This window comes from Ranitomeya variabilis, chromosome 4 (genome assembly GCF_051348905.1).
Source record: "Ranitomeya variabilis isolate aRanVar5 chromosome 4, aRanVar5.hap1, whole genome shotgun sequence".
NCBI lineage: Eukaryota > Metazoa > Chordata > Amphibia > Anura > Dendrobatidae > Ranitomeya > Ranitomeya variabilis.
The window spans coordinates 734,197,648-734,222,279 of record NC_135235.1 but is presented as its reverse complement, the minus strand read 5'-3'; the positions used below and the strand labels follow the sequence as shown (position 1 = coordinate 734,222,279).

At 44.2% G+C, this 24,632-nt stretch overlaps 1 protein-coding gene across 2 annotated transcripts; it reads right to left on the bottom strand.

The window, feature by feature from the left end:
• Positions 1 to 53: 53 nt before the first annotated feature.
• Positions 54 to 23,133, bottom strand: LOC143767986 (uncharacterized). Of its 2 annotated transcripts, none has more exons than XM_077256582.1 (7): positions 22,657 to 23,133; positions 21,365 to 21,514; positions 21,054 to 21,233; positions 20,847 to 20,970; positions 20,666 to 20,763; positions 19,555 to 19,645; positions 54 to 1,442 (listed from the first exon to the last, which is right to left on the bottom strand). In XM_077256582.1, exons 1-7 carry the CDS (start codon positions 22,864 to 22,866, stop codon positions 112 to 114), a joined length of 2,184 nt encoding a protein of 727 aa, XP_077112697.1. In that variant the 5' UTR covers positions 22,867 to 23,133; the 3' UTR covers positions 54 to 111. The 2 variants fall into 2 exon arrangements, with proteins under 2 accessions (XP_077112697.1, XP_077112699.1); XM_077256584.1 differs by having other exon boundaries at positions 22,516 to 22,748.
• Between the last annotated feature and the right edge of the window lie 1,499 nt (positions 23,134 to 24,632).

Sequence of the window (24,632 nt, the reverse complement as noted above, 5' to 3'; positions counted from 1 at the left end):
TTAAATTTTGGTTAAAACTATTCCAACATTATGAACATAAAAAAGGCTTCTCCCCATGTGACGTCTCTGATGTTTATTAACAGTTGATTTCCAAGTAAAATATTTCCCACATTAAGAAAATGAAAAAGGCTTCTCCTCTGTGTGACTGCTCTGATGTCTAACTAAAAGCGCTTTCCATTTAAAACATTTCCCACATTCTGAACAGGAAAAAGGCTTCTCCCCTGTGTGGGTTCTATGATGACTAACCAAAAGTGATTTCTGGATAAAACATTTCCCACATTCTGAACATGAAAAAGGCTTCTCCCCTGTGTGAGTTATTTGGTGTCTAACAAGATTCTCTTTGAGGGTAAAACATTTCTCACACTCTGAACAGGAAAAAGGCTTCTCCCCTGTGTGAGTTCTATGGTGGTTAACAAGATGCCATTTGTGGTTAAAACATTTCCCACATTCTGAACAGGAAAAAGGCTTCTCCCCTGTGTGAGTTCTCTGGTGGTTAACAAGATGCCATTTGTGGTTAAAACATTTCCCACATTCTGAACAGGAAAAAGGCTTCTCCCCTGTGTGAGTTATTTGGTGTCTAACAAGATACCATTTCAGGCTAAAACTTTTCCCACATTCTGAACAGGAAAAAGGCTTCTCCCCTGTGTGGGTTATTTTATGGCTATCAAGATTTATTTTCCATTTAAAACATTTCCCACATTCTGAACATGAAAAAGGCTTCTCCCCTGTGTGAGTTCTCTCATGTGTAACAAGACGTGACTTCTGAGTAAAACATTTCCCACATTCTGAACATGAAAAAGGCTTCTCTCCTGTGTGGATTCTTTGGTGTTTATCAAGATTCACTTTCTGGTTAAAACATTTCCCACATTCTGAACAAGAAAAAGGCTTCTCCCCTGTGTGAGTTCTATGGTGAGTAACAAGCAGTGATTTATGTGCAAAACATTTCCCACATTCTGAACAGTAAAAAGGCTTCTCCCCTGTGTGAGTTCTTTGGTGTCTAAAAAAATGTGATTTCCTGTTATAACATTTCCCACATTCTAAACAGGAAAAAGGCTTCTCCCCCGTGTGAGTTCTATGGTGAGTAACAAGCAGTGATTTATGTGCAAACCATTTCCCACATTCTGGACAGGAAAAAGGCTTCTCCCCTGTGTGAGTTCTTTGGTGTCTAACAAAATGTGATTTCTTGTTAAAACATTTCCCACATTCTGAACATGAAAATGACTTCTTTGCTTTAGGAGCAGTTTGTTTTTTAATGCTTCTTTTGTGACTTTGATTTTCCTTAGTAATCAGTAATGAATCAGAAGATGGGACCTGTTTCATAGGATCAGATGATATATCTGCAGTAACAGCAATCATTTCAGTTGTATCTTGTAGGATCTCAAGATCATCAGATTTAAAAATTGAAGATGTCAGCTGTCCCTCTGATCTCCTGGTACAGTCATCTGCGAAGATAAAAAACATTTATTTTTAATAAAATATCCTTGATTTTTATATTATTGAACATTTCTACTTAAACTGTCCATACAAATTGCAAGCTATGTAAAAAATATTTAATTAATTATTTACCAAGACAATGACAGTTCACAGTCTAATAGAAAACCTTGTTGGATGAACCAGTAGTGCGTGGTGTTCAACTGTTTGTTCATTCTGCCTCCCAAATATCAAATAAAAAGAAACTAATCATTGTTATGTAGGCGAAAATGAAACCAATTCTTATCTCACAAAAACAAGTCCCCACTTAGGTCTATCATCTGTCAATGGAAAAACAGGTTCCCACACTATTAGTGGCTCAAAGGCTGTTGAAAAGCAACAGCGTTTCTATAAACCAATCCAGCAAAATCAGCTTTCACTTCTGAGTCTTGCAGTGGGACTCAAACAACATTTAGGATCCCTGTATTTAGCAATATTATAGTGAGAAGAATCCACTTAATTTGTGGTGTGTGTCCCCTAGAGCACAATCTGGGCACTATGTGCTGGGTAATAAAATGGCAAATGTGTAATTTTCTATCTCCAACATCCACTGCATGTTAATTTCCGGAAAGTGGCTGTGGAGTCATAGTATTAATTCCTCTTACACACGTTGTCTAAATTGTTGGTACCCCTCACTTAATGACAGAAAAACCCACAATGGTCACAGAAATATCTTGAATCTGACAATCTGACAAGTAATAATAAATCAAAAATCTATGAAAATGAACAAATGAAAGTCAGACATTGCTTTTCAACCATGCTTCCACAGAATTAAAAAAAATAATAAAGCTCAGGAAATAGGCCTGGACAGAAATTATGGTACCCTTAATTAACCGCTTCTTGACCGAAAACGGTAAACATCAGCGCTAGCAGGGCTTTGTGCAGCACTGACTTTTGTCTACGGTTTTGTGCTCATCAGGACCCCCACGTACCTTATAACAAGGAGATTCCGGCGCACAACACTTCCTGTGACCCCTGCCCTCATTGACACCTGATGGTTCAGGTCCTGATGACGTCAGCGTCACACCAGCCAATGAGACAAATCACTAGGAAAGTTGATTGTAGCAACAAACTTTCCCAGTCGATCTGCCTCATAAAAACGCTATTTCTCCTCAGATCTCATCAGTGAGAGATTAGATGAGAAACAGTGTTAGAAGTGCTGCTGGCAACAGATGTGTCTGTCAGCGATCTTGCTATAAAGTAAAAAAAAAAAAAAATAAGGCAGGTTAGGGTTAGTGCCATAGTTAGGGTTAGTGTTGGGGCTAAAGTTAGGGTTACTGTTAGGCTAATGTTAAGGTTACTGTTAGGCTAATGTTAGGGTTACTGTTAGGCTAATGTTAGGGTTACTGTTAGGGTTGCTGTTAGGCTAAAGTTAGGGTTACTGTTAAAGTTAAGGATACTGTTAGGCTAAAGTTAGAGTTTATTCTAAAGTTAGGGTTAGGCTTAAAAATAAGGCTTTTCTCAATTGTGTCCCCAAAATTTTGGTCACCTCAGTAATGTCATGTCAGTCACATCACAACAGAGTTTTCTATTTCCAGAAAAATAAAAACGAGTAAAATGGCCAGTCAGTATTATAGTGTAGAGGAGGCTTATGCATTTTTATGTTCTGACAGCTAAGAAAGTGCAGTGTCAGATGGCGATGTGGATTTCGAGGGCCTTAGTAGCATAGCTCAGAAATGAGCAGTGATTCTGGTCCATCCTCACACACAAGGACCAGTACAACAAAAAGGACAAATAGCGCTTCTGGAGAAATGTCTCCAACTCAGGGAACAATGCCCAGTACTAGCGCTGTCCCTAGTGCTCGTGAATTGGCGCACACCAATGTCCAAGGAGCGTTGCCTCTTGATGTAGAATTTCCCAGATGGGAGACTTCGAATTCGGCTACTCCAGTCATCCCTAATTTTAGTGCCATTCCTGGTATAAATGTGGAGGTGGAAAATTTTGGACCAGTTAATTTTTTTTATTTGTTTTTGACAGATAGCTTGCTAGAGCATATTGTCCTACAAATTTATAAGCGTCCCAATTCATCTGCCAGAATCCACAATCCTATTATGCTAGGTCAAATTTATGGATACCAACTTATGTCCTAGAAAGAAAAAGTTTTTTAGGACTTACATTCGTTATGGTGCTTGTTAAAAAAAAACAGCATTCGGTCCTATTGGTCCAACCGCCCTGTTCAAGCCACCCCTATGTTTTCTGCCGTTCTTCCTAGGACCCGTTATGAAATGCTCATGAGATTTTAGCATTTTAACGACAATAGTCAATGCCTGCCCAGAAATGCCCCAGAACATGACATACTATTCAAAATCAGACCCATCATCAAAGACTTGACAGAAAAGTTCTTAAAGCTTTACACCAAACAGAAAACATTTCCATTGATGAATCCCTTGTAAAATTCAAAGGAAGACTGCACCTCAAGCAATTTATTCCTTCTAAGAGGGCAAGGTTCAGTATAAAGCTCTATAAAATGTGTGACAATTCAATTTATGAGGGGAAAGATAGCCAACTAAACCCACCAGGATGCCCTACTTACCTGGGGACATGTGGAAAAATCGTTTGGGAGCTGATAACTCCATTTTTACAAAAAGGCTACAATCTCTACGTTGACAACTACTACACCAGCGTACCCCCATTTATAAGTCTGGTTGAACTTAACATGGGGGGTGTGGGACCATTTGCAAAAACTGTCAGGAGCTTCCACAATCATTGGTCAACGAAAAGTTCCGAAAGGGGCCGTCAAGGGGCATTACGCAATGAAAAGCTGCTTGCCCTTATGTATAAGGATAAAAAAAGATATTTTTATCCTGAGCTTGATCCACATAGATGCCACAAGGGCCACTGCAGACCAACAGGGATCCACTACTCCAAAACCCGTGTCTGTCATTGACTACAACAAATATATGGGGGGTGTGGACCTTGCAGACCAGGTTCTACAGCCATACCAGGTATCAAGATAATCATATACCTGGTATAAAAAGTTAGTCATTTATTTGTTTCAGGTGGCCTCATATAATTCTTTTTGTGTCAAACAAAAAAGCCAGAAATGCAGATACTTTCCTTGATTATCAGGAAAAGGTCATTTAAATTCTTGTTTTTGAAAATGTTGCCCAGCCAATCCTTTAGAATCTGAAGATGGCAGAAGACTCACTGAGCGACATTTTATTGCACTCATTCCAGCAATTGAAACAGGAAAGATCCCCCAGAGAAGAGGGGGAAATCTTCCACACAGAACCACGTTTTTAAACTGTTTTGACATTCAAGCATTTGGTTTATTTAGTGACAGACACATCTGAGTAGACCTTGCTTAACAATTTCCGGGGGTAGGTGGGGGGATGTCTCCAGAGACACAAGCTGGGCACAATATGTTGGGCACTACAATGACTTTTTTGCAATTTTTGCTCTAAAACTTCCACTACGTGTTTCTGGAAATCATCCATGTAGTGAAAATGGTCACTATATCCATAGATGAATAACCAGAGGGGTGTCATTTCCAAAATGGGGTCACTTCAGGAGGGATTCTGTTGTTCTGGCACTTAGCGGCTCTCCAAAGTGCCATAACAGCAGAATCCCCCCTGAAGCGACCCCATTTTGAAAATGACACCCCTCTGGGAATTGGAAATGACACCCCTCTGCGAATTCATCTATGGGTGTAGTGACCATTTACCTATCTACCTGTTTTCCAATGTATATTCTGAGGTTAAACCAACATTTTAGTGGTAAAAATGTAATTATTTTTTCTTCCCTGCCCAATGTTATAATTGTAGTGCTCACTGCACTACTAGAAGAATTCTTTCAGAAAAGTATTTTGTAAAATGCAGTCACTTTTGGGGGCTTATGCTGTTCTGGCACCTCAGGGGCTCTGACAATGTGACATGTCACCCACAAAAAATTCCAGCAAAATCTGCTCAATATGGCGCTCCTTCCCTTAAGAGCTCTGCCATGTGCCAAAACAGTGGTTTACTCCCACATACAGTGACTTGCGAAAGTATTCGGCCCCCTGGAACTTTTCAACCTTTTCCACATATCATGCTTCAAACATAAAGATACCTTGATGAAGAATCAACAACAAGTGGAACACAATTGTGAAGTTGAACGAAATTTATTGCTTATTTTAAATTTTTGTGGAAATTCAAAAACTGAAAAGTGGGGCGTGCAATATTATTCGGCCCCTTTACTATCAGTGCAGCAGACTCCCTCCAGAAGTTCATTGTGGATCTCTGAATGATCCAATGTTGTCCTAAATGCCTAATGATGATAAATATAATCCACCTGTGTGTAATCAAGTCTCCGTATAAATGCACCTGCTCTGTGATAGTCTCAGGGTTCTGTATGAAGCACAGAGAGCATCATGAAGACCAAGGAACACAACAGGCTGGTCCGTGATACTGTTGTGGAGAAGTTTAAAGCCGGATTTGGATACAAAATGATTTCCAAAACTTTAAACCTCCCAAGGAGCACTGTGCAAGCAATCATATTGAAATGGAAGGAGTATCATACCACTGCAAATCTACCAAGACCCGGCCATCCCTCTAAACTTTAATCTCAAACAAGGAGAAGACTGATCAGAGATGCAGCCAAGAGGCCCATGATCACTCTGGATGAACTGCAGAGATTTACAGCTGAGGTGGGACAGTCTGTCCATAGGACAACAATCAGTCGTACACTGCACAAATCTGGCCTTTATGGGAGAGTGGCAAGAAGAAAGCCATTTCTCAAAGATATCCATAAAAAGTGTCGTTTACAGTTTGCAACAAGCCACCTGGGAGACACACCAAACATGTGGAAGAAGGTACTCTGGTCAGATGAAACCAAAACCGAACTTTTTGACAACAATGCCAAACGATATGTTTGGCATAAAGGCAACACACCTCATCACCCTGAACACACCATCCCCACTGTCAAACATGGCGGTGGCAGCATCATGGTTTGGGCCTGCTTTTCTTCAGCAGGGACAGGGAAGGTGGTTAAAATTGATGGGAAGATGGATGGAGCCAAATACAGGACCATTCTTGAAGAAAACCTGTTGGAGTCTGCAAAAGACCTGAGATTGGGACGGAGATTTGTCTTCCAACAAGACAATGATCCCAAACAAAGCAAAATCTACAATGGAATGGTTCACAAATAAACGTATCCAGGTGTTAGAATGGCCAAGTCAAAGCCCAGACCTCAATCCAATCGAGAATCTGTGGAAAGAGATGAAAACTGCTGTTCACAAAGATCTCCATCAAACCTCACTGAGCTCGAGCTGTTTGCCAAGCAAGAATGGGAAAGAATTTCAGTCTCTCGATGTACAAATCTGATAGAGACATACCCTAAGACACTTGTAATCCCAGCAAAAGGTGGTGCAACAAAGTATTAAGTTAAAGGGGCAGAATAATATTGCACGCCCCACTTTTCAGTTTTTGATTTTCCACAAAAATGTAAAATAACCAATAAATTTCGTTCAACTTCACAATTGTTTTCCACTTGTTGTTGATTCTTCACCAAAAATTTACATTTGGTATCTTTATGTTTGAAGCTTGATATGTGGGAAAAGGTTGAAAAGTTCCAGGGAGCCGAATACTTTCGCAAGGCACTGTATAGGATGTGAGCATACTCAGGACAAATTGCACAACAACTTTTGGGGTCCAATGTCTCCTTTTACCCTTTTAGAAAAAAATTGAGGGTGAAAAGTTCATTTGTTGTGGAAAAAATATGAGTTTTTATTTTCATGGCTCTGCGTAATTAACTTCTGTGAAGCACTTGGGGGTTCAAAGTGCCCACCACACATCCAGATAAGTTCCTTGGGGGGTCTAGTTTCCAAAATGGGGTCACTTGTGGGGTGTTTCCACTGTTTAGGCACATCAGGGGCTCTCCAAACGCGACATGGCAACCGCTAATTATTCCAGTACATTTTACATTCAAAAAGCCTTCCCTTCCGAGCCCTGCCGTGCACCCAAACAGTAAATTTCCCCACATATGGGGTATCTGCATGCTAAGGAGAAATTGCAAAACAAAATGTATAGTCTATTTTCTCCTGTTACCCTTGTGAAAGTAAAAAAAAATTAGGTCTAAAGGAACATTTTTGTGAAAGAAAAGTAAATATCTATTTTTTCCTTCCACCTTCCATTCGTTGCTGTGAAGCACCTGAAGGGTTAGTAAACTTCTTGAATGTGGTTTTGAGCACCTTGAGGGGTGCAGTTTTTAGAATGGTGTCACTTTTGGGTATTTTCTGTCATATTGACCCCCCCAAACTCACTTCAAATGTGATGTGGTCCCTAAAAAAATGGTTTTGTAAATTTTGTTCTAAAAATGAGAAATTGCTGGGCAACTTTTAACCCTTATAACTTCCTAACAAAAAAAAAAATTGTTTCCAAAATTGTGCTGATGTAAAGTAGACATGAGGGAAATGTTATTTATTAACTATTTTGTGTGTTATGACTGATTTAAGAGCATAAAAATAAAAATTTTGAAAACTGCGAAATTATCAAACTTTTCGCCAAATTTCCATTTTTTAAACAAATAAACGCAAGTTATATCAAATAAATTTTTATCACCATCTTAAAGTACAGTATGTCACAAGAAAACAATCTCAGAATCACCAGGCTTCGTTGAAGCGTTTTAGAGTTATGACCTCATAAAGTGACACTGATCAGAATTGAAAAATTTGGCCTGGTAACTAAGGCAAAAACAGGCACTGGCGCAAAAGGGTTAGTATTTTGCTGCAACAACCTTTTGAGGCAATCACTGCAATGAAACGATTCCTGTAACTGTCGATGAGACTTCTGCACCTCTTGACAGGTATTTTGGCCACTCCTCAAGAGCAAACTGATCTAGTTGTCTCATTTTTGAAGGTTGCCTTTTCCAGATGGCATTTTTCAGTTCTTTACAAAGATGCTCAATAGGATTTAGGTCAGGGCTCATAGAAGGCCACTTCAGAATAGTCCAATGTTTTCCTCTTAGCCATTGTTGGGTGTTTTTAGCTGTGTGTTTTGGGTCATTATCCTGTTGCAAGACCCATGACCTGCGCCTTAGACCAAACTTTCTGACACTGGGCAGCACATTTCTCTGTAGAATCCCTTGATAGTCTTGAGATTTCATTGTACCCTGCACAGATTCTAGACACCCTGTGCCGGATGCAGCATACAGCTCCAGAACATAACAGGGCCTCCTCCATGTTTCACAGTAGGGACAATGCTCTTTTCTTAATATGCTTCATTTGTCTGCTTGTGAACATAGAGCTGATGTGCCTTGTCAAAAAGTTCCATTTTTGTCTCATCTGTCCATAGGACATTCTCCCAGAAGCTTTGTGGCTTGTCAACATGTAGTTTAGCAAATTTCAGTCTGGCTTTTTTATGATTTTTTTTCAAGAATGGTGTCTTCCTTGATTGTCTCCCATGAAGTCCACTTTAGCTCTTACAACGCCAGATGGTGCGATCTGACACTGATGTTCCTTGAGCTTGAAGTTCACCTTTAATCTGTTTAGAAGATTTTCTTTTGTTACCATTCGTATTATACGTCTCTTTGATTTGTCATCAATTTTCCTCCTGCGGCCACATCCCGGGAGGTTAGCTACAGTCCCATGGATCTTACATTTCTGAATATGTGCAACTGTAGTCACAGGAACATCAAGCTGCTTGGAGATGGCCTTATAACTTTTACCTTTAACATGTTTGTCTATAATTTTCTTTCTAATCTCCTGAGACAACTTTTTCCTTTGCTTCCTCTGGTCCATGTTGAGTATGATACACACCATATCCCCAAACAGCACAGTGAGTATCTGTAGCCCTATATACAGGCCACTCACTGATTCCAAGATTGTAGACACCTGTGATGCCAGTTACTGGACACACCGCGATTTAACATGTCCCTTGTGTCACATTATTTTCAGGGGTACCATCATTTCTGTCCAGGCCAATTTCATGAGTTTTATTTATCCTTTTTTAACCCCTTCCCGACCTTTGACGCATACGTTGCGTCATGAAAGTCGGTGCCAATCCGACCTGTGACGCAGCGTATGCGTCATGGAATGATCGCGACCCTGCAGATCGGGTGAAAGGGTTAACTCCAATTTCACCCGATCTGCAGGGACAGGGGGAGTGGTGCTTCAGCCCAGGGGGGGTGGCTTCACCCCCTCGTGGCTACGATCGCTCTGATTGGCTGTTGAAAGTGAAACTGCCAATCAGAGCGATTTGTAATACAGGTCCTTCTCAAAAAATTAGCATATAGTGTTAAATTTCATTATTTACCATAATGTAATGATTACAAATAAACTTTCATATATTATAGATTCATTATCCACCAACTGAAATTTGTCAGGTCTTTTATTGTTTTAATACTGATGATTTTGGCATACAACTCCTGAAAACCCAAAAAACCTGTCTCAATAAATTAGCATATTTCACCCGTCCAATCAAATAAAAGTGTTTTTTAATAACAAACAAAAAAACCATCAAATAATAATGTTCAGTTATGCACTCAATACTTGGTCGGGAATCCTTTGGCAGAAATGACTGCTTCAATGCGGCGTGGCATGGAGGCAATCAGCCTGTGACACTGCTGAGATGTTATGGAGGCCCAGGATGCTTCAATAGCGGCCTTAAGCTCATCCAGAGTGTTGGGTCTTGCGTCTCTCAACTTTCTCTTCACAATATCCCACAGATTCTCTATGGGGTTCAGGTCAGGAGAGTTGGCAGGCCAATTGAGCACAGTAATACCATGGTCAGTAAACCATTTACCAGTGGTTTTGGCACTGTGAGCAGGTGCCAGGTCGTGCTGAAAAATGAAATCTTCATCTCCATAAAGCATTTCAGCCGATGGAAGCATGAAGTGCTCCAAAATCTCCTGATAGCTAGCTGCATTGACCCTGCCCTTGATGAAACACAGTGGACCAACACCAGCAGCTGACATGGCACCCCACACCATCACTGACTGTGGGTACTTGACACTGGACTTCAGGCATTTTGGCATTTCCTTCTCCCCAGTCTTCCTCCAGACTCTGGCACCTTGATTTCCGAATGACATGCAAAATTTGCTTTCATCAGAAAAAAGTACTTGGGACCACTCAGCAACAGTCCAGTGCTGCTTCTCTGTAGCCCAGGTCAGGCGCTTCTGCCGCTGTTTATGGTTCAAAAGTGGCTTTACCTGGGGAATGCGGCACCTGTAGCCCATTTCCTGCACACGCCTGTGCACGGTGGCTCTGGATGTTTCCACACCAGACTCAGTCCACTGCTTCCTCAGGTTCCCCAAGGTCTGGAATCGGTCCTTCTCCACAATCTTCCTCAGGGTCCGGTCACCTCTTCTCGTTGTACAGCGTTTTCTGCCACATTGTTTCCTTCCAACAGACTTACCATTGAGGTGCCTTGATACAGCACTCTGGGAACAGCCTATTTGTTGAGAAATTTCTTTCTGGGTCTTACCCTCTTGCTTGAGGGTGTCAATGATGGCCTTCTTGACATCTGTCAGGTCGCTAGTCTTACCCATGATGGGGGTTTTGAGTAATGAACCAGGCAGGGAGTTTTTAAAAGCCTCAGGTATCTTTTGCATGTGTTTAGAGTTAATTAGTTGATTCAGAAGATTAGGGTAATAGGTCGTTTAGAGAACCTTTTCTTGATATGCTAATTTATTGAGACAGGTTTTTTGGGTTTTCAGGAGTTGTATGCCAAAATCATCAGTATTAAAACAATAAAAGACCTGACAAATTTCAGTTGGTGGATAATGAATCTATAATATATGAAAGTTTAATTGTAATCATTACATTATGGTAAATAATGAAATTTAACACTATATGCTAATTTTTTGAGAAGGACCTGTATTTCACCCCAAAAAACGGTGAAATATTACAATCCAGCCATGGCCGATGCTGCAATACCATCGGCCATGGCTGGAAAACTTAATCTGCACCCCCCCACACCCACCGATCTCCTCCCCAGTCCTCTGTTATGTGGTCCGCCCCCCTGTCGTCCTGTCCGCTCCCCCAGTGCTCCGGTCCCCCCCCTCATACTTACCGGGCCTCCCGGTGTCCGTCCGTCTTCTCCATGGGCGCCGCCATCTTCCAAAATGGCGGGCGCATGCGCAGTGCGCCCGCCGAATCTGCCGTCCGGCAGATTCGTTTCAGATATATTTTGATCACTGCGATATAGCCTATCACAGTGATCAAAATAAAAAAAATAGTAAATGACCCCCCCTTTATCACCCCCATAGGTAGGGACAATAATAAAAATAAAGAAAATATTTTTTTTCTTTTTCTACTAGGGTTAGGGTTAGAACTAGGGTTAGGGTTAGGGGTAGGGTTACCGTTAGGGCATGTGCACACAGTGCGGATTTGGCTGCGAATCCGCAGCGGATTGGCCGCTGCGAATTCGTAGCAGCTTTCCATCAGGTTTACAGTACCATGTACACCTATGGATAACCAAATCCGCTGTGCCCATGGTGCGGAAAATACCGTGCGGAAACGCTGTGTTGTATTTTCCGCAGCATGTCAATTTTGTGCGGATTCCGCAGCGTTTTACACCTGTTCCTCAATAGGAATCCGCAGGTGAAATCCGCACAAAAAAACACTGGAAATCCGCTGTAAATCCGCAGGTAAAATGCAGTGCCTTTTACCTGCGGATTTTTCGAAAATGGTGCGGAAAAATCTCACACGAATCCGCAAAGTGGGCACATAGCCTTAGGGTTAGGGTTGGAATTAGAGTTAGGGTTGGAATTAGGGCTAGGGTTGGAAATAGGGTTAAGATTAGGCTGGTGGTTAGGGTTAAGGATAGGGTTAGGGGTGTGTTGGGGTTACAGTTGTGGTTAGGGTTGTGGTTAGGGGTGTGTTGGGGTTAGGGTTGTGATTAGGGTTATGGCTACAGTTGGGATTAGGGTTAGGGGTGTGTTGGGGTTAGAGTTGAAGTTAGAATTGAGGGGCTTCCACTGTTTAGGCACATCAGGGGTCTCCAAACGCAACATGGCGCCACCATTGATTCCAGCCAATCTTGCGTTCATAAAGTCAAATGGTGCTCCCTCCCTTCCAAGCCCCGACGTGCGCCCAAACAGTGGTTTACCCCCACATATGGGGTACCAGCGTACTCAGGACAAACTGGGCAACAACTATTGGGGTCCAATTTCTCCTGTTACCCTTGCGAAAATAAAAAAATTACTTGCTAAAACATAATTTTTGAGGAAAGAACAATTATTTTTTATTTTCACGGCTCTGCGTTATAAACTTATGTGAAGCACTTGGGGGTTGAAAGTGCTCACCACACATCTAGATAAGTTCCTTGGGGGGTATAGTTTCCAAAATGGGGTCACTTGTGGGGTGTTTCTACTGTTTAGGTACATCAGGGGCTCTGCAAATGCAACGTGACGCCCGCAGACCATTCCATCAAAGTCTGCATTTCAAATGTCACCACTTCCCTTCCGAGCCCTGACGTGCGCCCAAACAGTGGTTTACCCCCACATATGGGGTATCAGCGTACTCAGGAGAAACTGGACAACAACATTTGGGGTCCAATTTCTCCTGTTACCCTTGGGAAAATAAAAAATTGTGGGCTAAAAAAATCATTTTTGAGAAAAGAAAAATTATTTTTTATTTTCATGGCTCTGCGTTATAAATTTCTGTGAAGCACTTGGGGGTTCAAAGTGCTCACCACACATCTAGATTAGTTCCTTGGGAGGTCTAGTTTCCAAAATGGGGTCACTTGTGCGGGAGCTCCAATGTTTAGGCACACAGGGGCTCTCCAAACGCGACATGGTGTCCGCTAATGATTGAAGCTAATTTTCCATTCAAAAAGCCAAATGGCGTGCCTTCCCTTCTGACCCCTGCCGTGCGCCCAAACAGTGGTTTACCCCCACATATGATGTATAAGCGTACTCAGGAGAAATTGCCCAACAAATTGTAGGATCCATTTTATCCTGTTGCCCATGTGAAAAGGAAAAAATTGAGGCTAAAAGAAATTTTGTGTGAAAAAAAAAGTACTTTTTCATTTTTACGGATCGATTTGTGAAGCACCTGAGGGTTTAAAGTGCTCACTATGCTTCTAGATAAGTTCCTTGGGGGGTCTAGTTTCCAAAATGGGGTCACTTGTGGGGGAGCTCCAATGTTTAGGCACACAGGGGCTCTCCAAACCTGACATGGTGTCCGCTAGCGATGGAGATCATTTTTCATTCAAAAAGTCAAATGGCGCTCCTTCCCTTCCGAGCCTTACCATGTGCCCAAACAGTGGTTTACCCCCACATGTGAGGTATCGGTGGACTCAGGAGAAATTGTCCAACAAATTTTAGGATCCATTTTATCAAGTTATTTCTGTCACCATTGTGGGTTTTTCTGTCATTAAACGAGGGGTACCAACAATTTTGACAACATACAGTTAGGTCCATATATATTTGGACAGAGACAACATTTTTCTAGACATTTTTGTAGACATTACCACAATGAATTTTAAACAAAACAATTCAGATGCAGTTGAAGTTCAGACTTTCAGCTTTCATTTGAGGGTATCCACATTAAAATTGGATGAAGGGTTTAGGAGTTTCAGCTCCTTAACATGTGCCACCCTGTTTTTAAAGGGACCAAAAGTAATTGGACAATTGACTCCAAGGCTATTTCATGGACAGGTGTGGGAAATCCCTTCGTTATGTCATTCTAAATTAAGCAGATAAAAGGCCTGGAGTTGATTTGAGGTGTGGTGCTTACATTTGGAAGGTTTTGCTGTGAAGTAAACATGCGGTCAAAGGAGCTCTCCATGCAGGTAAAACAAGCCATCCTTAAGCATCGAAAACAGAAAAAACCCATCCGAGAAATTGCTACAATATTAGGAGTGGCAAAATCTACAGTTTGGTACATCTTGAGAAAGAAAGAAAGAGAAAAAAAAAGAGTACCTGCACTACCGATGTGGTTTGGTATAAGCCTCCTGGTGGAGTTCACTCCAGCTGGTCCGCTGACGTTGGGTGCTCAAGCCGTGAATGAAGACTCACTGACGGTAATGTAGAAGAAAGATGCGGCCGCACTCTCCGGTCTTAAAACAGGTAACTTTATTGTGCACACATATCTTCACGGGGGTATATCTTCAAGAATGGAAGGGTACAGGCAGAACGACGGCTGTTTCGCGCCCGTGTGGCGCTTCAACGGGTTCTGAAGGTGGACGGATGTGACGGCTTAAGAAGTGAATGTGTACACACACCCTCCTCCCTACGACACACCTCCGTCCAAACAGGTACTAACAAATCGTTTAAAAACAAACTGAATTAAAAACAATTACACTCTGTAAGCACAATTGAACTTATATACATATATCATCACTACAGGCAAATATTACCGATTAATAGTTGTTATTCTGCTTAGCCAAAATTGGGACTCTGTAGTATAATCAGGTTACGCTAGTCACCTGATTAACCCTCGGTGGGCTAAAAAGGTTAATTAACTCTCCCCAGTTCACGTGTTCCACTTCTATTTATATATTTTATCCATAGTAAGGGAATACAGTTTGTTGTCAGGGCTGTCCGGTTTTTCTACTACGTTGCGCTTATAATATAAGATATTATAATGTTAAGGTATAATATGGACCTCCAGGATGGCGTTATTTTTCATCTAATTTTATTAGTATAGGGACGTAGAATTTTATAAGAAGATGGACATATCGAGTTTATCATTTAGTCCTGCAGGACCAGTAGCGACAGTTCGCATAATCCATGAAGCCTCTTTCCTTAGTAATAGGTTGTGATGGTCCCCTCCTCTCTTAGGGGCTCTTACTTGTTCTACTCCAGCAAATGACAGTACTTCGGGATTCCCATTATGTGCTTCCAAGACATGTTTGATTAGTCTTGGTACCCCCTTACCAGTTCTAACTGATCTCTGATGTTCGCTAAAACGTATAAATAAACGTCTAATTGTTTTGCCTATGTAGTACCTGCCACAAGGGCATAGCACCACATAGACCACATATTTCGTGCTTACAGAGTGTAATTGTTTTTAAATCACTTTGTTTTTAAACTATTTGTTAGTACCTGTTTGGACGGAGGTGTGTCGTAGGGAGGAGGGTGTGTGTACACATTCACTTCTTAAGCCGTCACATCCGTCCACCTTCAGAACCCGTTGAAGCGCCACACGGGCGCGAAACAGCCGTCGTTCTGCCTGTACCCTTCCATTCTTGAAGATATACCCCCGTGAAGATATGTGTGCACAATAAAGTTACCTGTTTTAAGACCGGAGAGTGCGGCCGCATCTTTCTTCTACATTACCGAAAGAAAGAAAGCACTGGTGAACTCATCAATGCAAAAAGACCTGGCGCCCACGGAAGACAACAGTGGTGGATGATCGCAGAATAATCTCCATGGTGAAGAGAAACCCCTTCACAACAGCCAACCAAGTGAACAACACTCTCCAGGAGGTAGGCGTATCAATATCCAAATCTACCATAAAGAGAAGACTGCATGAAAGTAAATACAGAGGGTTCACTGCACGGTGCAAGCCACTCATAAGCATCAAGACTAAAAAGGCTAGACTGGACTTTGTTAAAAAACATCTAAAAAAGCCAGCACAGTTCTGGAAGAACATTCTTTGGACAGATGAAACCATGATCAACCTCTACCAGAATGATGGAAAGAGAAAAGTATGGCGAAGGCGTGGCACAGCTCATGATCCAAAGCATACCACATCATCTGTAAAACACGGCGGAGGCAGTGTGATGGCTTGGGCATGCATGGCTGCCAGTGGCACTGGGTCACTAGTGTTTATTGATGATGTGACACAGGACAGAAGCAGCCGAACGAATTCTGAGGTATTCAGAGCCATACTGTGTGCTCAGATCCAGCCAAACTGATTGGTCGTCGTTTCATACTACAGACGGACAATGACCCAAAACATAAAGCCAAAGCAACTCAGGAGTTTATTACAGCAAAGAAGTGGAATATTCTTGAATGGCCAAGTCAGTCACCGGATCTCAACCCAACTGAGCCTGCATTTCACTTGTTAAAGACTAAACTTCAGACAGAAAGGCCCACGAACAAACAGCAACTGAAAACCACCGTGTGAAGGCCTGGCAGAGCATCAAAAAGGAGGAAACACAGCGTCTGGTGATGTTCATGACTTCAAGACTTCAGGCAGTCATTGCCAACAAAGGGTTTTCAACCAAGTACTAAAAAGGAACATTTTATTTAAAATTATTGAATCTGTCCAATTATTTTTGGTCCCTTTAAAAACAGGGTGGCACATGTTAAGGAGCTGAAACTCCTAAACCCTTCATCCAATTTTAATGTGGATACCCTCAAAAGAAAGCTGAAAGTCTGAAATTCAACTGCATCTGAATTGTTTTGTTTAAAATTAATTGTGGTAATGTCTATAACCAAAATTAGAAAAATGTTGTCTCTGTCCAAATATATATGGACCTAACTGTATGTATAGATTATAACCCTCAGTGAATTAAATTATAAAATGGAATCACTTTATGGGGATTTTGAATATTCTGGTTTTCTGTCATTTAGTCATATTAGGGCTTCTGCATATGGTGTGTCCAATCTCATCTGGGATCTGTTCCTGCTGTCCAGCTGGAGTAATCTGCTCCCTACTTCAGCCAATTGGAAAGTACCACAGCCTACTAAAGCTCAAAGCAGATGGCCAGAATCTGCCAGAAACAGCGTTGTTCTCCTCTGGTTCAGTCTTTTGTGCTCAGCTTGCGGCTTGTGTATTCGTTTCTTGTTGTGACTGTGGCCTGTTTACTGACTACTCATTTCTTTTGATACTGTCCTTCTGGTTCTGACCCAGCTACCTGACTATTCTTCTTGCCATCTAATACCACAGAATAGCAGGTAACACCATGGTCCAAGCCTAGGGGTCCCACTGTAAGTCCAGATCCATGTAATGGTGTTAAAGGCGATGATCAAGGCAATCCTTGGGATATAGAAAGCAGAGAAGATAGTGCCAAGCATCTTCATGGAGATCATTTGAGCTGCCAGTTGACCAGGAACAGTGCTCCCAATAAATTATGTCTGCAAACTATTCCAGCTAGATCTGCATTCAAACAGCTAAATGGCGCTCCTTCCCTTCTGAACACTGCCATGTGCCCAGAGAGTAGTGTACATGTAGGGTATTGTGAGGAGTTGGAAAATAATTTGTAAGATCCATTTGTTTTCTATTATCCTTTGTGAAGAATTCCAAAGTTATCCCCACATAAAGTGACACACATCAAATTGTAAAAATGGGGCCTAATTAAGAACACAAAACAGGCTGCGGGAAGAGGTTAAATCAGAGGATTTAGGACACTACTGTAATCAAAAACTGTGACTATAGACAATAACATCTACTGAAATGATCAAACTGAACAGTCTCCATCAGTAATAAATGAGGAGCTAGTGATGAAACCTCTCTGGGGTAAATAGAGCACGGGGCTCGGTGACTTCACAATTTAAATTATTGTAAGGGCCAATATTTTCTGTCAGATGAGTTTCAAGAAGAAATATTACACATTTAAAGAGAACTGTGTATAATAGCGCAGAGCTGAGGTGTCTTAAAGGGAACCTGTCAGCAGGACTGTGCACAGTAACCTACAGACAGTGTCAGGTCGGTGCCGTTATACTGATTACACTGATACCTGGTGATGAAATCAGTCTTGTGGTTGTTGTTTAATCTGTATTTGTAGTTTAAGTTAATGAGATGCTCTGGGGCGGGGTGTTGGGCGTGGCTTTATGTGGTGATCTGGGGCGGGGCTGTGGGTGGAGTTTTGTGGTGCTCTGGGGTGGGGCTGTGGGCGGAGCTTGATGTGGTGCTTTGATTACTTATGCATCTGTATTGGCTTATGACAGATCACTGATCCCTCAGTGACCTGCTCCCCATTTTTATAAAATGCATATAATAGCATTGATATTATTGTTGATAATGCCTATAATATTGTGGCTGTTGGGAGGCTTAAAAAAAAATTACATCCAGCAAAATGTCACCAGCGGCGCCTGCGCAGTAGCATCTATAAGTAAGAGACAGATGTTACTGGACAGGCGCCGCTGGTGTCATTTTGCTGGATGTAATTTTTTTTTAAGCCTCCCAACAGCCACAATATTATAGGCATTATCAACAATAATATCAACACTATTATATGTATTATGTAAAAATGGGGAGCAGGTCACTGAGGGATCAGCGAGCTGCCATAAGCCAATACAGATGAATATGTAATCAGAGCAGCACATAAAGCCCCGCCCACAGCCCCGCCCCAGAGCACGAGAAGAACTACAAATACAGATTAAACAGTAAACCAGAGTTGCACTCATTTACGGTGGACAATTGGAGCTACTATGAATCCTGACCAGAAGATTAGAGAAAATAATATTGCTCCTCATTTCAGGAGAGATTGTGCAGTAATCTGAATTACTTAGGATCGAATACATAATGTCATTTATAACATGGAGTGAAGCCATGAAACCAGGGCTCGAGCAACACATCTCCTGCAGACAAGAATGAATGTAGATTACAGCCATCAGCCACGCACAGCTCAGAGATATATCATGGCACAGGTGTGATGTGTTTTATGTAGATTATCACAATCCTCCTTGATGTTTTAATACGAATTGAAAAGTCAGGATAAAGGGAATCTCTGCTGTGATTGTACAGAAATTCACACTTGGCCTCACTGCACATTTAATGTTGTCGATCATAAAAGTGAAGTTTGGCCGGAAAGACTGGACCTGGTCTTGTAGGGACCATATGATCACATTCAGCAGCACAGAAGGGGGAGAAGGAAGATTCATCCGTTAAGATATCAGGGATCTAGGAAACCAACAGCATCATTACCCTCCACTTTCTCTTACAGTCCCATCATAATAGTTTTCAAGTGATTTTCTATCCGGTCAGCACATTCTACGTACGCTGTCATTTGGCTTTGTAGTTTACAGATCTGGGCAGGTAACAGGGTCTCCTAATCTCAGGGGGTAGGTGGATCCTCCAGGTTGTACGTTCTATAGAAAAGGGCTTTCAATGACCAAAGTCATTTGAACAGTTTTGGATGGAGGAGAATGTTGTGGTCTAGAGGCAAAATGGTGATTATGGTAATACGGCCGGACTACACCACTGATAAAGCAGCCACAGACGGTGACTGAGAAGAATCTGTGACTCCTCTGCATTTAGTGGTTACTACTCACCTGGGTAGTCATATGTAGGAATCTCCTCTTTACACCACTCATCACCCCTCACATATGTCTCTGTAGTATTAATATGGGTCAGATCTTCACCCTGAAACAAATATTGTAAAAGTCACAGACAGATAGAGAAGTCACATCTATGATCAGCTCTAATCCTGCCATCTCCACCGTTCTCATTACACAAGTATAAAACATATACCGTATATACTCGAGTATAAGCCGACCCGAGTATAAGCCGAGACCCCTAATTTTGCCACAAAAACTGGGAAAGCTTAATGAGTCGAGTATAAGCCTAGGGTGGAAAATGCAGCAGCTACCAGTAAATGTCAAAAATAAAATAGATACCAATAAAAGTAAAAATAATTGAGACATCAGTAGATTAAGTGTTTGAATATCCATATTGAATAAGGAGCCCCATAATATGCTCCATATAAAACTGTGCCCCATGTAATGCTGCTGCAATAAAAAAAAAAGACATACTCACCTCTTGTTGCTGCCCCCGTCTCTCCGCAGTGATTGTTCAGGCAGAAGGCGGCGCACACTAACACATCACTGCGCCCTCTGACCTGAACAGTCACAGCAAGAGGACAGGGAAGATGGAGCGACGCCCTGTGGTGGAACGCGGACAGGTGACTATGAAATACTCACCTGCTCCCGGCGCGGTCCTTGGAGGCTTCTCCCAGACAGATGATCTCCGGCGCCCACAGCTTCTGCCTCTGTTCAGCAGTCACGTGGTACCGCTCATTACAGTAATGAATATGCGGCTCCACCACTATGGGAGTGGAGTCCATATTCATTACTTTAATGAGCGGTACCACGTGACAGCTGAACAGAGGAAAAGCTGCGTGTGCCCAGAGACCATGGGACATGCAAGGACAGCGCCAGGAGCAGGTGAGTATGTGACAGCCGTCTGTCCCCCTCACCCGCCGCCAACCATGAGTCGAGTATAAGCCGAGAGGGGAACTTTCATCCCAAAAAATTGGGCTGAATATCTCGGCTTATACTCGAATATATACGGTAATACTGGTGGATAAAACAAGACTGGGCACAAGACCTTCACAGCCTTCTACACATCATAGGGGAGATCTCCTGACACCTTCTCTCCATCTACCTGATGATCCTGCGGAGATTTGGGATCTTCTTGCTTGCAGTCCTGTAGAAGAAGAGGACGGGGACATCTCTCTGGTGTTGTCCTCTTACTGGATAAATCTGGAGGAAACACATAGAGGGACTGAAATCATTCTTTAAATACAGATAATTATAGGCCGTGTGTATTTAGTCCTGTCTATTACTTGGAGATGTGAGGGGCTGGGGAACCTCCATCATGACGTCCTTGTACAGATCTTTGTGTCCTTCTAAATACTCCCACTCCTCCATGGAGAAATAGACAGCGACATCCTGACATCTTATAGGAACCTGACACATACAATGATACCGTCATCCCCCCGATCCCTTCATAGTGTTACTGTATAATGTCCCAGCATTCCCAGCAGTGTCACCTCTCCAGTCAGCAGCTCAATCATCTTGTAGGTGAGTTCTAGGATCTTCTGGTCATTGATGTCCTCATGTATCAGGGGGTGAGGTGGAGGCCCCGTGATTGGGCTCAGGGGTCTTCCCCATCCCTCAGACACAGGGTCCTGACAGCGTTCACTAGAGGTCTTCTTCACTACTGTGTAATCCTGGTCATGGAGAGACACATGAATAATTCTCACTACAGACATTTCCAGAGTCCTCACCCCTCTCCAGTTCTGTCCATCTGTTATTCCCATAAATAAGAATGATGTAATGTGACGTCATCAGAACCTCTCACCTCTCCAGTAAGACGGAAGAGGATCTCTAGGGTGAGGTGTATTATCCTCTCCACCATCTTGTCTCTGTCCATTTCCATCCTTGATGGGTAAATCAGGAAAATTCTCTTATATAGAAGATCTTCACTGAAAGGATCCGATATTGTAGAGACCTGAATGAGAAGATGAGCCGATGTAACATCATAAGAATCATGTGTAATATATGGGGGCACACAGGGGACATTACTAATATATGGAGGCACATAGGGGAGAGTACTAATATATGGGGGCACATTGGGGACATTACTAATATATGGGGGCACACGGGGGCCAGTAGTAATATATGGGGGCACACGGGGGCCAGTAGTAATACATGGGGGCACACGGGGGCCAGTAGTAATACATGGGGGCACACGGGGGCCAGTAGTAATACATGGGGGCACACGGGGGCCAGTAGTAATACATGGGGGCACACGGGGGCCAGTAGTAATATATGGGGGCACACGGGGGCCAGTAGTAATATATGGGGGCACACGGGGGCCAGTAGTAATATATGGGGGCACACGGGGGCCAGTAGTAATATATGGGGGCACACGGGGGCCAGTAGTAATACATGGGGGCACACGGGGGCCAGTAGTAATACATGGGGGCACACGGGGGCCAGTAGTAATATATGGGGGCACACGGGGGCCAGTAGTAATATAAGGGGGCACACGGGGGCCAGTAGTAATATATGGGGGCACACGGGGGCCAGCAGTAATATATGGGGGCAAACGGGGGCCAGCAGTAATATATGGGGGCACACAGGGGCAGTAGTAATATATGGGGACACACAGGGGCCAGTAGTAATATATGGGGGCACACGGGGGCCAGTAGCAATATATGGGGGGCACACGGGGGCCAGTAGCGATCTATGGGGGCACACGGGGGCCAGTAGCGACCCATATATTACTACGGGGGCCAGTAGTAATATATGGGGGCACACGGGGGCCAGTGGTAACATAGGGGGCACACAGGGGCCACTAATACTAGTTAGAGCCACATAGAAGGACTTATGGCCCCTGTAGGTGAATAGGGGATATTATCATGTGGGGGAAGAAAGGAAAGTGATAACAGAGGCCGGTACACGGGGGAGGACATTACTGTCTGGAGACAAAGAGGAAACCGCACTCACTGCACAGACACAGCCAGGACTCCCAGGTGTGAATAAGCGCTATAGTGAGGGCGATAATACCGCGTGTGCAGCGCTGCGGAGGATGGAGGCGATATAGGAAAAAAAATCCCCCACATGGAGGATGACGAGGACTGCACAGACCTCCACCTGCAGAAGCGGACACCGGGAATCCACGGGAAGAAAGGAGCTTCTGGGGTAAACGCTACACTGTGTGGCTCCTCCTCCATGTGTGAAGTCATTTCCGGGGCGTGTCCTGACAAGCCGCCATTGCACAGGTTGGCTGCAGGCATCCGCTACACAGTCCAGGGGCTCAGCCTCAGAACACAGATCCCTGCAGTGTCCTGACCGCATTGTGCGGCCGGCGACTCCAGCTCCCACCAGCCAGTGTGCTGCCCCCTACTGCGCAGCCGCCCGAGGCCCCGACCTTGCCGTCACGTGGCGCTGACAGAGACACGGGACTACATTTCCCGGCGTTCCCTGCTTGTCGCTTCCGGAGTGACGCTCGGGTTTGTCACGTGCGGGTAACTTTCTCTGCAGCTTTTGTACAACAACCGGATGGCTGCTCTGTGCCCACAGGACCTGTGATGAGGTCACAGGAGGGGAGGAGTCAGGGGTCACATGATCGGGGCCTCGGCGTATGCAGGACCCTGCTGTGCTGGTTGTCATGGTGCTGGAAGAGGGGAAGTTATGTGTGAGGTCAGGAGGGGTTTACAGTGTGGATGGAGCGGAGCCGTGTGTGTACGAGGTGTACGGAGCGGAGCCGTGTGTGTACGAGGTGTATGGAGCGGAGCCGTGTGTGTACGAGGTGTACGGAGCGGAGCCGCGTGTGTACTAGGTGTACGGAGCGGAGCCGCGTGTGTACTAGGTGTACGGAGCGGAGCCGCGTGTGTACGGAGCGGAGCCGCGTGTGTACGAAGAGTACAGACGGAGCCGCGTGTGTACGGAGCGGAGCCGCGTGTGTACGGAGCGGAGCCGCGTGTGTACGAGGTGTACAGAGCGGAGCCACGTGTGTACGGAGCGGAGCCGCGTGTGTACAAGTTGTGCGGAGCAGCTTGTGTACGGAGCAGAGCCGCTAGTGTACGAGGTGTACGGAGTGGAACCGTGGGTGTACAAAGCGGAGCCATGTGTGTACGAGGTGTATGGAGCGGAGCCGTGTGTGTACGAGGTGTGCGGAGCCGCGTGTGTGCGAGGTGTACGGAGCGGAGCCGCGTGTGTACGAGGTGTACAGAGCGGAGCCGCATGTGTACGAGGTGTACGGAGCAGAGCCGCGTGTGTACGAGGTGTACGGTGCGGAGCCGCGTGTGTACGAGGTGTATGGAGCGGAGCTCTGTGTGTATGAAGTGTACGGAACCGTGTGTGTACGAGGTGTATGGGACGGAGCCGCGTGTGTACGAGGTGTATGGAGCGGAGCCGCTTGTGTACGGAGTGGAACCGTGGGTGTACAAAGCGGGGCCATGTGTGTACGAGGTGTACGGAGCGGAGCCGCGTGTGTACAAGTTGTACAGAGCGGAGCAGCTTGTGTACGGAGCAGATCCACTAGTGTGCGAGGTGTACGGAGTGGAGCCGTGGGTGTACAAAGCGGAGCCATGTGTGTACGAGGTGTACGGAGCGGAGCCGCATGTGTACGAGGTGTAGAGAGCGGAGCTGCTTGTGTACGAGGTGTACGGAGCAGAGCCGCTTGTGTACGAGGTGTACGGAGCGGAGCCGCGTGTGTACTAGGTGTACGGAGCGGAGCCGCGTGTGTACGGAGCGGAGCCGCGTGTGTACGAAGAGTACAGACGGAGCCGCGTGTGTACGGAGCGGAGCCGCGTGTGTACGGAGCGGAGCCGCGTGTGTACGAGGTGTACGGAGCGGAGCCGCGTGTGTACGAGGTGTACAGAGCGGAGCCACGTGTGTACAGAGCAGAGTCGCGTGTGCATAACTCCCCACCGTCCAGGATCCAGCAGGTATGTCCCGATTTTGAGACTCTGTCCCGGCCGGGATCCTCCTTTTCCCGCATGGCCTCAGACCAATTGTACCGCTGCTTTAAAATGCTTGCGCAATCGCTAGCTGTGTCGGATCGTAGCTGATATTCCTTCTCGCTCTGACTCTGACTGGCACAGGAGACACGGCGATGT

Coding starts and splice junctions, on each gene's coding strand:
- LOC143767986 (XM_077256582.1), bottom strand. CDS start 22,866: ATGCGGTCAGGACACTGCAGGGATCTGTGTTCTGAGGCTGAGCCCCTG. Junction 21,515..22,656: donor GTCCGCTTCTGCAGGTGGAG/GTCTGTGCAGTC, acceptor CTTCTCATTCAG/GTCTCTACAATATCGGATCC. Junction 21,234..21,364: donor TCTTCCGTCTTACTGGAGAG/GTGAGAGGTTCT, acceptor CTCCATGACCAG/GATTACACAGTAGTGAAGAA.